We start from the raw sequence: 13,652 nt of genomic DNA, 5'->3' as shown, positions 1-13,652 counted from the left end.
CGGTAAGCGCTCGACAGATACGATCGACTGATCGCCGACGCGGTCCAGTTTGGAGCACGCCCACACGCGGGGCTGGGCGGGGGTCACGGCCGGCTCCGCTCCGCCAGGAGGTCGGTCGGTCGGTCGGTCGGTCGACCGAGCGCTTTCTGTAAGCAGAGCGCTGTAGCGTGGCTCGGTGGAGAGAGCCCGGGCTTGGGAGTCAGAGTCATGGGTTCGAATCCCGGCTCTGCCACTTATCTGTGTGAGTCTGGGCGAGTCACTTCTCTGCGCCTCGGTCACCTCATCTGTAAAATGGGGCTTAAGACCGTGAGCCTCACGTGGGACGACCCGATCACCCTGCATCCACCCCAGCGCTAAGCGCTCAACGGATACCAACGCTACTGTTATTACTCTCTGTGCCTCAGCTGCCTCATCTGTGAAAAAGGTATTAAGACTGTGAACCCCAGGTGGGACAACCTGATGGCCCTGCCTCCTCCCCGGCGCTTGGGACGGTGCTTTGCACACAGTAAAGGCGCTTGACAGATGCCGTCATTATTATTATTATTACTAAATTCTTGGGGGAGTACAGTATAACAATGTAACAGCCACGTTCCCCGCCCATAACAAGTTTAGAGTCCAGAGTCCTTTCGGGCCCGGCTAATTAATTATCCAGCGTGCCGCAGTGAGCGTCGGCGGCCACCGTTAGCTGGGGCTTGGTGTTCGCCGCCAGTGAGTCACGAGCGAGGGGGAGGCGAGGACCGGCTTCCTCCGAGACGGCCTCCCCTCCCGTGTTCTCCCCTGTTAAGGGCAGGGACCGGTCTGAGAGCCCAGGCAGGAACGGAGAGGGGTACCCCCGAGCTTCACTTCAGCACCCCAACCTGGGCAAGGCCCTGAGCTCGTCGTGGGCGGGGAACGCGTCCGTTTACCGCGATCCCGTACTCTCCCAAGGGCTCGGGACAGTGGTTCACACACGGTGAACACGACGGAATGAATGTCACGTCCCCATCCCTCGGTGCCTCAGTTTCCGCCTCTTTCTACTTCATTCATTCCTTCATTCAACAGTATTTACAGAGCGCTTGGAATGGACAATTCGGCAACAGAGAGAGACAATCCCTGCCCACCGACGGGCTCACGGTCTGATCGGGGGAGACGGACGGACAAAAACAAGACAACTTAATCACGATAAATAGAATCAAGGGGATGGAAACCTCACCTGAGGATAGGAGCAGGGTAAGTCGTGCTTCGGGAATAAAAGCGCCTGATAAAACCAACGTCTCTAGACCGTAAGCTTGTGGAGGGCAGGGAACGGATCTGTCTACCGTTACGCTGTACTCTCCCGAGCCCTCGGCCGAGTGCTTCGCGCACGGTAAACGCTCGATAAATACTACTGAATGAATGAACGAATGACAGCTTAAGCCAGATTGGACGATTTAGGCTGCCTCTGCTCACCAATTTAGAGAAGCGGCAAGGAGTAGCGGATAGAGCGCGGGGCCTGGGAGTCAGTAGGTCACGGGTTCTGATCTCGCCCTGCCGCCCGTCGGCTGTGAGACCTGAGGCGAGTCATTTCGCTTCTCCGTGCCTCGGTGATCACCGGCAAAATGGGGACGAAGACCGGGAGCCCCACGAGAGACAGGAACCGCGTCCAACCCGATTTGCTTGAACGCACCCTGGCGCTTAGTACAGCGCCTGGCACGTAGGAACCACTTAACACCACCACGATTATTATTATTATTATTATTATTATTATTAAGTACCTTTGGAGGGCGGAAGCTTCCAGACGGCCAACTTCTGCCACTCCTCTCCAAGGTGATAGAGAATGTTCTGCTTCTGGATGGTGAGTTCCACGCTGAGGGCTTTGAGAATTTTTAACTCAAAGCCCTTCCTGGATTTTAACGACTTCAGACAGCTCTGGGCCTGATGGGGAAATGAAGACGATCAGGGCCGCTTTCTGAGACCGGAACGATCCGGAGTATATCGACGGGCCCCAGAGAAGGGACCCCGATGAGGAACTATCTGATGGGAGGGGAGATGCGAGGAGCCGCCTTCCCGCCCTTGCTTCGGAGAAGCCCCTGAGTACCTTTCCTAGATGCCGAGCTGCTGCGATGTACTTTTTCTCCAGGAGAGAGCAATTGTATTCTTCGATGGCCGTGTCGAACTGCAAGAGAAGAGGGGACGCAGGGAGGTGGAGAGCGGGGACGAACCTGGGTCTCACGCCAGCGAACCCCAAAGAGCAGCTCAGAAAGGGAAGGCGGGAATGTTCGGCTCACTGACCTCTTGGAGCTGCTTAATCACGCTCAGGACAATTGTATCTCTCTCCAACTGCTGCTTCAATTCTGTAAATTCAGAAATGGCCACCTGGAGATCCCGTCGGACCTAAATCGAAGCCGATCGGTATTTATTGAGCACCCACGACGTGCGGAGCACCGTACTAAGCACTCGGGAGAGTCCAATGCGACAGAATCAGCAGACGTGTTCCGCGCCCATCACGAGCTTACGGTCCAGAGGCAGAGACAGCCAATAATATGAATAGTTTATAATACATAATTTAAAGGCACGTACATAAATGCCGTGGGGTCGGGGCTGGGGAGAATAGCAAATGTCCAGAGCAAAGAGAGACGGGTCCTTTCAAACCGTTCCTCGACCGACAGGGTGTGCTCAGGACGCGAGAAGCGGCGCGGCCTAGTGGTTAGAGTACGGGCCAGGGAGTCGGAAGGACGTGGGTTCTAATCCCGGCTCCGCCACTCGTCCGCTGCGTGACCTAGGGCAAGTCATTCGGAAAGAGCCCGGGCTTGGGAGTCAGAGGACGTGGGTTCCGATCCCGGCTCCACCACCTGACTGCTGTGTGACCCCGGGCGAGCCGCTTAACTTCTCTCTGCTTCAGTCACCCCATCTGTAAAATGGGGATTACGACTGTGAGCCCCACGTGGGGCAACCTGAATACCTCGTATCTACCCAGTGCTTAGAACAGTGCTTGGCACAGAGTGAGCACTTAAATACCAACATTCTTCTTCTTCTTCTCTGGGCCTCGGTTACCACACCTGTAAAATGGGGACTGAGACTGTGTGCCTTAAGTGGGACAAGAACGGTGCCCAACCCGATTATTCATTCAATGGTATTTACTGAGCGCTTACTGTGTGCAGACCACTGTACTAAGCCCCTGGAAAGTACAATTCGGCAAGAGAGAGAGACAATCCCTGCCCACACCGGGTTAACGGTCTGTAACAGAAGGGCTAGTTTATATGATAACAATAATGATGATGTTGGCCAAAACTGAGCTCCTCATCTTCCCTCCCAAGCCCTGTCCTCTCCCTGACTTCCCTATCACCGTGGACGGCACGACCATCCTTCCCGTCTCTCGGGCCCGCGACCTCGGTGTCCTCTTCGACTCGGCTCTCTCGTTCACCCCACGCATCCCATCCGTCACCGAGACCTGCCGGTCTCACCTTTACGGTATCGCCAAGATCCGCCCTCTCCTCTCCACCCAAAGGGCTATCTTACCGTTACGGGCTCTCGTAATATCCCGGCTGGATTACTGTGTCAGCCTTCTCTCCGACCTCCCTTCCTCCTCTCTCTCCCCGCTCCGGTCTGTTCTTCACTCCGCTGCCCGGCTCCTCTGCCCGCAGAAACGCTCTGGGCCTGTCACTCCCCTTCTTAAAAACCTCCAGTGGCTGCCTATCCACCTCCGCACGAAACAGAAACTTCTCACTCTAGGCTTCAACGCTCTCCGTCCCCCGGCCCCCTCCTACCTCTCCTCCCTTCTCTCTTTCCACCGGCCACCCCGCACGCTCCGCTCCTCCGCGGCCCGCCTCCTCGCCGTCCCCCGTTCTCGCCCGTCCCGCCGTCGACCCCCGGCCCGCGTCCTCCCGCGGTCCCGGAACGCCCTCCCTCCTCACCTCCGCCAAACTCATTCTCTTCCCCTCTTCAAAGTCCTCCTGAGAGCTCACCTCCTCCGGGAGGCCTTCCCAGACTGAGCTTCCCCAAGCCCTCTTTTCCCCCCCTTTCCCTCTGCTCCTCCTCCTCTCCCTTCCCCTCCCCTCAGCACTGTGCTCGTTTGCTCAATTGTATATATTTTCATTACCCTATTCATTTTGTTAATGAGATGCACATCGCCTTGATTCTATTTACTGCTATCGCTTTAACGCGATGTCCATCCCCTCGATTCTGTTTATTGCTACTGTTTTTGTCCGTCTCCCCCGATTAGAGTGTAAGCCCGTCAGTGGGGAGGGACTGTCTCTATCTGTTGCCGTTCTGTACCTTCCGAGCGCTTAGTACAGTGCTCTGCACGGAGCGAGTGCTCGATGAATACTACTGAATGAATGAATATCTGTTAAGCGCTTACTAGGTGCAGAGCACTGTTCTAAGCACCGGGGTAGATACGGGGTAATCGGGTTGCCCCATATGAGACTCACGGTCTTAATCCCCATCTTACAGATGAGGGAACTGAGGCCCAGAGAAGTGAAGTGACCCGCCCAGAGTCACACAGTTGACAAGCGGCAGAGCCGGGATTCGAACCCAGGACTTCCGACTCCCAAGCCCGCGCTCTTTCCACTGAGCCACGCCGCTTCGCTAAATCTCTCCCGGCGTTCAGAACGGTGCCCGACACAGAGTAAACGCTTAAGAAGACACCATCGTCACCGTCACAGGGCGTTCCGACGTTACCGGGCCGCCGGTCACGAGGCGCGGCTTGTTCCGGCCGCCGGCCTCACCTCATTCTCCACCCTGGACTTCAGCAGGTCGACGTCGCCGCACAACTCGTCCACCTGGGTCACCAGCTCCTGGGCGCTCTGCATGCTGGGGAGAAACTCGTTGTACTTCTTGTTGATCATGTTGCAGACCTCGCCCTGAAACGCGGAGCCGGGGGTGAGGCGGGAACGCGGCAGATTTGGGGGTGGGGACCCTCCGTTCTCGCGGCAACCCGCCCGACGTACCCGCCGGCATCCCTCCTTCCGGACCCGCCTCCTCGCGGCCGTCTGCGCTCCCTGAGAGCGCGTCGGCCAGAGGGGTGAGGGTCCGAGGGCACCACCCTCCCAAGGGGGACCTCGAGTTAAGAAATCACGGGCGCGGGGGGGGGGGGGGGGGGAGGTGAAATGAGAAAGCAGATTCGTAAGACCTCACAATAACCCCACCCCCATCCCGTCTCGGGTCCTCTTTCGTTCTAAAAACGGAACCTCGACTGTAAGCCCCACGTGGGACAGGGACCGTGTCCGACCTCATTACCCTGTACCTACCTCAGCGCTTAGAATGGCGTCTGGCACATAATAAGCACTTAATAAATACAATAGTAATTATCATTAGCTGCTTGGAACAATCATTCTCATTTCGGCCCACTCCCTTCCTGAAACTTACAAGGGCCGCTGGCGAACGACTGCTAGCGGATTCGTATTCTGTCTCCCCTCGTACAGCCTCAGAGAGAAATTCCGTCGTTCAGCCGATCGTATTTACTGAGCGCTCACCGCGTGCAGAGCACTGTCCTGAGCGCTTGGGAGAGTGCGATTCGACAATAACCGGACACGTTCGCCGCTCGCCGTCCCTGGAACGGTCCGGTGGTCGACGCAGCGGAGGATTCTGTCTCCCTCAGCAGCGATTCCTCCGGTGGGCAGTTGACACCCGCCGCCTCCACTTTTCTCCTCGACTCCTTGCAGTCCGGCTTCCGCTCCCTCCTATCCATGGAAACCCTCCTCTCTAAGGTCACCCGTGAGCTCCTTCTTGCCAGATCCAACGGCCTCTACTCCGACCTGATGCCCCCAGGCCTCTCAGCTGTCTCTGACACTGTGGACCACCCCCTCCTCCTGGAAAAACTATCTACCCTCGCCTTTACGGACACCGTCCTCTCCCGGGTCTCCTCCTGTCTCTCTTGCCGTTTCTTCTCCGTCTCTTTCCCTGACCCCCCTCCTCTGCCTTCCCCCATCTTCCCCGTAGCTTCTCCCTTGGTGAACTCACTCGCTCCCGCGGCTTCGACCATCATCCTCCCCCAGACGTCTCCCGAACCGACCCCTCCGCCCCTGACCTCTCTCCCCCTCTGGCACCTCACACTTCCCCCTGCCTTCGACTTACGTAGCAATGCTGGTACCTGTTCAGCGCTTACTACGTGCAGAGCACCGTTCTAAGCGCCGGGGTAGATACAGGGTCATCAGGTTGTCCCACTTGCGGCTCACAGTTAACCTCCATTTTGCAGACGAGGTAACTGAGGCACGGAGAAGTGAAGGGACTCGCCCACAGTCGCCCAGCTGACGAGTGGCAGAGCCGGGATTCGAACCCGTGACCTCCGACTCCCAAGCCCGGCCTCTTCCCCCTGAGCCACGCTGCTTCTCTACACGTCCCGCCGACGGGGCCAATTTAACAATCAAAACGTAACTCCTCATCTGCCCACCCAAACCCCTCCTCTCCTCGACTTTCCCATCATCTCAGACCAGGCCCCCATCCTCCCTACCTCCCAACTCTGTAACCCTCACGTTATTCCCCGAGAAGTAGTACGGCCCAGCGGGGAGAGCACGGGCCCGGGAATCGAAGCAATCCGCCGCTCGCTCGCTGTGTGACCCTCGGGCGAGTCACTTCGCTGCGCCTCAGTTTCCTCAACCGTAAAAGACGGGGTCCGTAACTGTACTCCCTCCTACTCGGACTGTGGGCCCCATGCGGGACAGGGGCGGTGTCTGATGTGATCACCTTGTATGATTGTAATGATAATGATGGTATTTGTTAAGCGCCTCCTATGTGCCAAGCACTGTTCTAAGCGCTGGGGGAGATACAGGTAATCAGGTTAGCCCATGTGGGGCTCACGGTCTTAATCCCCATTTTCCAGACGAGGTCACTGAGGCACAGAGAAGTTAAGTGACTCGCCCACAGTCACGCAGCTGACAAGTGATGGGGTCGGGATTAGAACCCATGACCTCTGCCTCCCAAGTCCATGCTCTCTCCACTGAGCCGCGCCGCTTCGCAATCGGCATCCGCCTCAGTGCTCAGAACGGTGTTTGGCACAGGGTAAGCACTTAACTAATACCATAAAAACGAAAGACTCAGCTCTCTCATTCAATCCACGTATTCAGTCTGTGACCAAATTCCGCCGGTTCTACCTTGGCAATAGCTCTAAAACCCAACCCTTCCTGTCCGTCCCAGATATTTCCACACTGACCCAAACGCCTGTCATATCCCTTCTCCACTACTTCTTCCGCCTCCTGGCCGATTTCCCTGCCTCCAGTCTCTCCCCACTCCAGTCCCTACTTCACTTTTCTGCTCATCTAATTTTTCTTAAAAAGCAAACAAAAAACCAAGTGCCAAAGAGACCCCCCAAAATGCTGTACGTCTTCTCATTCCATTCCTCAAAAACCTCCAAGGGTCGCCGCCTCTCCATCTCCTCATCAAACAGAAAAACTCCTTACATCCTCTAGACCGTGAGCTCGTTGTGGGCAGGGATCGACTCTTTACTGACGCGAGGCAACCGACTCTATTTATTGCCGTCGTTCTTGTCCGTCCTTCTCCCCCGATTAGACCGTGAGCCCGTCAAAGGGCGGGGACCGTCTCTTTTACCCATCTGTCTGTTCCAAGCGCTTAGTACGGTGCTCCGCGCACAGTAAGCGCTCAACAGATACGACTGAATCAAGTGTTGCATTACGCTTTCCCGAGCGCTTAACACAACGCTCCGCACACAGACCACTTAATACGACTCGGTCGGATTTACGGTACTCGTCGGCTCGCGCCACCCCGCCTAACCTCACTCTCCTCCCCTTCGTTCATCGGACGCCAACCTAATCACTACATCTCGACCTCACTTCTCTCGTCACCGACCCCTCGCTCTCTTCCTCCTCCTGGCCTGCAACTCCCTCCCGCTTCATACCCAAATGACCTCCCACTCTCCCCATCTCCCCTACTAAAATTACATCGCCTGCAAAATGCCTTCTCATTTTCCCCCTGGGCCCATCCATCCTCCGTTTGAGTCACCTGCGCGCTTGGGTTGTACCCTTTAAGCACCTGGTTACTCACCCCACCCCAGCCCCACATCACCCTTAATCATCATCATCATCATTATGGCATCTGTTAAGCGCTTACTAGGCGCCGAGCACTGTCCTAAGCGCTAGGGAGGACACGAGGTGATCAGGTTGACCCACGTTGGGCTCCCACGATTGATCCCCACTTTCCAGATGAGGTCACTGGGGCGCAGAGAAGGGAAGTGACTCGCCCACAGTCACACAGCTGACAAGCGGCTGAACCGGGATTCGAACCCCTGACCTCTGACTCCCGAGCCCGGGCTCTTTCCACGGAGCCACGCCGCTCCTCGAAGTGCTTAAGCGCTCGGATATTCAGCCATTCCAATCCCACGGCATTTACGATCGCCCTGCCGCTTCCCCTATCTGTAATTTAACATCCGTCTCCCCCACTAGACTGCAAGCTCCCTGATGATAACGATAATGTTGGTATTTATGAAGCGCCTGCTCTGTGCAGAGCGCCGTCCTAAGCGCCGGGGCAGATACAGGGCAATCAGGTTGTCTCACAGTCTTCGTCCCCATTTTCCAGATGAGGTCACTGAGGCACCGAGAAGTGACTTGCCCCACGGTCAAGCTGGAATGCGAACCCACGACCTGTGACTCCCAGGCCCGGGCTCTTGCCACCGAGCCGCCGAGTCTGCTTACTCTGTGGCGCCCTTCCGAGCGCTTACCACAGTGCTCTGCACACGGTAAGTGCTCAGTAAATGCCACTGAAGAAAAACCAACGCAACCAAAGAGCCGTGTGTTAGTTGTCCTCCTGACATACGCATCTTCATCATCGGGGGGGGATCTCCTCCTCTTCCTCCTCGTCGTCCTCGTCCCCCCTGCGCGGGGCCGGGGCTCAGCGGGGCGCGCCCACCCTCCCCCTCGGGAGCGGCTGCCGTTCAGGGGAGCGGCGGGCCTTCAGTGACGGGAGCCCGGGCCCGGCCGGCCCCGGGCCCGGCGCCCCTTCCTTCTTTCGGTCATTCAGTCCTATTTACTGAACGCGTTCGGTCACTCGGCCGCACTGAATAGTGATGATGTTAGTATTTGTTAAGTGCTTACTAAGGCTCACAGTTAATCCCCATTTTCCAGATGAGGTAACGGGCCCAGAGAAGCGAAGTGACTCGCCCACAGTCACCCAGCTGACAAGTGGCAGCGCCGGGAATCCAACCCGTGACCCGTGACTCCGAAGCCCGGGCTCTTTCCACTGAGCCACGCTACTCATCGAGCGCGCTCATCCGGTCAGCCGCAGAGCCCGGGCTTCGGAGTCGGCGGTCGTGGGTTCGAAGCCCGGCTCTGCCACTTGTCAGCTGTGGGACTGTGGGCGAGTCACTTCGCTTCTCTGGGCCTCAGTCACCGCATCCGGAAAATGGGGATGAAGACCGGGAGCCCCGGGGGGGGGGGACAGCCTGATTCCCCTGCGTCTACCCCAGCGCTCAGATCGGTGCTCCGCACATAGTAAGCGCTTAACACACGCCAATGTGGTTATGATCCGAAAACGCCTAACCCTCCCATCTCCGGAGCCCGGGCCTGGGGGTCAGAAGGTCATAGGTTCTAATTCCTCCTCCGCCGCTTGTCTGCCGTGTGGCCCGGGGCAAGTCACTGTGCCTCAGTTACCTCATCTGGAAAATAATAATGTTGGCATCTGATTACCCTGTATCTACCCCAGCGCTCAGAACGGTGCTCTGCACGGAGTAAGCGCTCAAATACCAACATCATTAAATACTGCGGGACTGAGGGTGGGGTGAATAAAGGGTACAAATCTAAGTGCAGATGTGCTGCAGAAGGGAGAGGGAGTAGGGAGGATGAAAGCTTAGTCAGGGAAGGCCTCTTGGAGGAGATGCGATCGTATCAAGGCTCCGGATGACGACGATGACGTTGGTATTTGTTAAGCGCCGACCAGGTGCCCAACACCGTTCTGAGCGCCGGGGGAGATACGGGGTAATCAGGTGGTCCACACGTGAGGCTCACGGTCCTCACCCCCCCATTCGACGGATGAGGGAACTGAGGCACCGAGAAGCGAAGTGACTCGCCCGAAGTCACCCGGCTGACAGGTGGCGGAGCCGGGATTGGAACCCGCGACCCCTGACTCCCGAGCCCGGGCTCTTTCCACCGAGCCACGCCGCTTCCCTGAATTGGAGAGAGTGATCGTCTGGTGGATACGAAGGGGGGGGGAGGGGGGGGGGGTCCAGGACAGAGGCAGGACGCGGACAAGGGTTTGGGGGGGGGGGGGGGGGCGGGGAGAGAGCGAGATCAAAGTACAGGGAGGGGTCCGGCGCTCGAGGAGCCAAGTGTGAGGGCTGCGACTCGACGAGAAAGCGACAAGGTAAGACGGGGGCCGACGGAGATCAAATACTGCGGCCGAGCGGCAGCGCAAGCCGCCCGGGCTCAGCCGCCTCCTGGATCTCCCCCGACGCCGAGGCCTCCGAAGGCTTCGGGGTGGCCGTCGGGGCCCGGCGGATGCCGCGCCCGGCCGCCGCGGAGGAGACGCCGCCGGCACGGTAAGAGGCGGGGTGGCCCGGTGGATAGCGCCCGGGCCCGGGGGGCCGGAAGGACCCGGCTCCTAACCCCGGCTCCGCCACTTTCCCGCTGCAGGGAAGTCGCGTCGCTTCTCTGCGCCTCGGTGACCTCATCCGTAAAACGGGGACGGAGATCGTGAGCCCCACGTGGGACGGGCCCCGCGACCAACCCGATCGCTCCGCGTCGACCCCGGCGCTTAGAACGGTGGCCGGCACCTATTAGGCGCTTAGCAAATGCCACCAGAAGAGAGAGAGAAACACCCCCGGCACGTGAGGTCGGCGTGGCTTAGCGGCAAGAGCCCGGGCTTGGGAGTCAGAGGTCGTGGGTTCGAATCCCGCCTCCGCCCGTCTGCCGTGTGACCCCGGGCAAGTCACTTAACTCCTCTGTGCCTCGGTCACCTCATCCGTAAAAACGGGGATTAAAAAATGTGAGCCCCACACGGGACGGTCTGACTGCCCCGTATCTACCCCAGCGCTTAGAACGGTGCCCTGCGCACAGTGAGCGCTTAACAAATACCATAATTATTATTAGGCGGTCCCGACCCAGGGCTCGACCCGACCAGACTGGGGCGGGACGGTGGGCTTCGGGCCGACCCCGTTCGATCTTAGGAGAGCGAGACCGAGGCCCACCCAAGTGACCGCGGACAAGCGGCGGAGCCGGGATCGGAACCCGTGACCTCTCACTCCCAGGCCCGGGCCCTTTCATTCATTCACGTGGCTCGGTGGAAAGAGCCCGGGCTTGGGAGTCAGAGGCCACGGGTTCGGATCCCGGCTCCGCCACTTGTCAGCCAGCCGGGTGACGAGTCGCTTCACTTCTCTGGGCCTCGGTGCCCTCGTCTGTAAAACGGGGATCGAGACTGGTGAGCCCCAGGCGGGCCGGGGACCGCGTCCGACCCGATCCGCTCGCATCCGCCCCAGTGCTTAGTGCGGTGCCCGGCGCGCCGTAAGCACTTAAATATCACATCACTCACATTATCCTTTGGGCCTCAATTCCCTCATCTGTAAAATGGGGATCGAGACCGCGAGCCCTACGTGAGACAAGGACCGTGTCCCAACCCATCTGCTCGGATCCACCCCGGCGCTTAGCACAGTGCCGGGCACGGAGTGAGCCCTTAACCAACACCACCTCGATGGTTATTACATTCTTCTTCTTCGGGCCTCAATTCCCTCACCTGTGAAACGGGGGTTGAGACCGGCGAGCCGTATACGTGAAACGAGAACCGCGTCCGACCCGATCGGCTTGCGTCCACCCCGGCGCTTGGTACGGTGCCGGGCACGGAGTGAGCCCTTAGCCAACGCCACTTTAATCATCATTACATTATTATTCCTCTTAGGGCCTCAATTCCCTCATCTGTAAAATGGGGGTTGAGACCGGCGAGCCCTACGTGAAACGAGAACCGCCTCCGACCCGATCGGCTTGCGTCCACCCCGGCGCTTAGTACGGTGCCTGGCACACGGTGAGCGCCTAACAAGTACCGTAATCATCGTTGTTATTCTTTGGGCCTTAATTCCCTCATGTGTAAAATGGGGATGGAGCCTGTGAGCCCTCTGCGAGACAAGAACCGTGTCCAACCCAATCTGCTTAGTACGGTGCTCGGCACATAGTAAGCGCTCAATAAATACGATCGAATGAACGCGTGTAGCCAGCCCAGCGCTCAGTACAGTGCCTGGCAGACAGTAAGCACTTGATAAACATCATCATCATTATTATTAGTCTCTGGGCCCTAATTCCCTCACCTGTAAAACGGGGACGGAGACCGTGAGCCCCACGAGGGACAAGAACCGTGTCCAATCCGACCCGCTTGGATCCACCCCAGCGCTTAGTACAGCGCCGGGCACAGAGAAGCAGTTTGGCTCGGTGGAAGGAGCCCGGGGTTGGGAGTGAGAGGTCTTGGGTCCCAATCCCGGCTCCGCCACTTGTCAGCTGTACGACTTTGGACGAGTCACTTCCCTGTGCCTCAGTTCCCTCATCTGGAAAATGGGGATGAAGAGCGGGCGCCTCACGTGGGACAACCTGATGACCCTGTGTCTCCCCCAGCGCTTAGAACAGCGCTCTGCACACAGTAAGCGCTTAACCAGTGCCAACATTACCACTATTATTATTATCCCCTTCTCTGGGCCTCAGTTCCTTCATCTGTAAAATGGGGAGGAAGACCGTGAGCCTCCCGTGGGACCACCTGATGACCCTGGATCTCCCCCAGCGCTTAGAACAGCGCTCTGCACATAGGAAGCGCTTAAGAAATTCATTCAAAAGTATTTACTGAGCGCTATGTGCACAGCACTGCTCTAGGCGCTCGGAACGGACAAATCGGTAAGAGACAGAAAAGCAGCGTGGCTCGGTGGAAAAAGCCCGGGCTTGGGAGTCAGAGGTCACGGGTTCGAATCCCGCCTCCGCCACTTGTCAGCTGTGGGACCGTGGGCGAGTCGCTTCACTTCTCTGTGCCTCAGTGACCTCATCTGGAAAATGGGGATTAACTGTGAGCCTCCCGTGGGACGACCCGACGACCCTGTATCTACCCCAGCGCTTAGAACGGCGCTCGGCCCAGAGTAAGCGCTTAACAAATGCCAACGTCATTATTATTATTATTGTTATTCTCTGGGCCTCAGTTCCCTCACCTGGAAAATGGGGATCAAGACTGCGAGCCTCCCGTGGGACAACCTGATGACCCTGGATCTCCCCCAGCGCTTTGAACAGCGCTCTGCACATAGGAAGCGTTTAACAAATACCAACGTTATTATTCTTCCCTTCTCTGGGCCTCAGTTCCCTCATCTGGAAGATGGGAAGACTGTGAGCCTCAAGTGGGACAACCTGATGACCCCGGATCTCCCCCCAGCGCTTAGAACAGCGCTCAGCACATAGTAAGCGCTTAACAAATACCAACATTATTATTCTTCCCTTCTCTGGGCCTCAGTTCCCTCATCTGGAAAATGGGGATGAAGACTGTGAGCCTCCAAGTGGGACAACCTGATGACCCTGGATCTCCCCCAGCGCTTAGAACAGCGCTCTGCACAGAGTTAAGCGCTTAACAAATACCAACGTTATTATTATTATTCTTCCCTTCTCTGGACCTCAGTTCCCTCATCTGGAAAAAGGGAAGACTGTGAGCCTCCAAGTGGGACAACCTGATGACCCTGGATCTCCCCCAGCGCTTAGAACAGCGCTCAGCACAGAGTAGGCGCTTAACAAATTCAT

The 13,652-nt window shown here is 57.6% G+C and overlaps 1 protein-coding gene across 1 annotated transcript in view; it reads right to left on the bottom strand.

Annotated features, from left to right (window-relative positions):
• Nucleotides 1–13,652, bottom strand: part of ZW10 (zw10 kinetochore protein) — a 36,355-nt gene that overhangs the window by 22,238 nt on the left and 465 nt on the right. Inside the window, exons 2-5 of the mRNA XM_029075368.1 lie at nucleotides 4,686–4,820; nucleotides 2,251–2,352; nucleotides 2,057–2,134; nucleotides 1,734–1,893 (exon numbers count right to left, since the gene is read on the bottom strand). Coding sequence (XP_028931201.1) covers nucleotides 1,734–1,893; nucleotides 2,057–2,134; nucleotides 2,251–2,352; nucleotides 4,686–4,820 — 475 coding nt within the window. The remainder of the gene's footprint in view (nucleotides 1–1,733; nucleotides 1,894–2,056; nucleotides 2,135–2,250; nucleotides 2,353–4,685; nucleotides 4,821–13,652) is intronic.

Source organism: Ornithorhynchus anatinus, chromosome 11, assembly GCF_004115215.2.
Source record: "Ornithorhynchus anatinus isolate Pmale09 chromosome 11, mOrnAna1.pri.v4, whole genome shotgun sequence".
Classification (NCBI taxonomy): domain Eukaryota; kingdom Metazoa; phylum Chordata; class Mammalia; order Monotremata; family Ornithorhynchidae; genus Ornithorhynchus; species Ornithorhynchus anatinus.
This window is presented reverse-complemented; position numbering and strand designations above follow the sequence as displayed.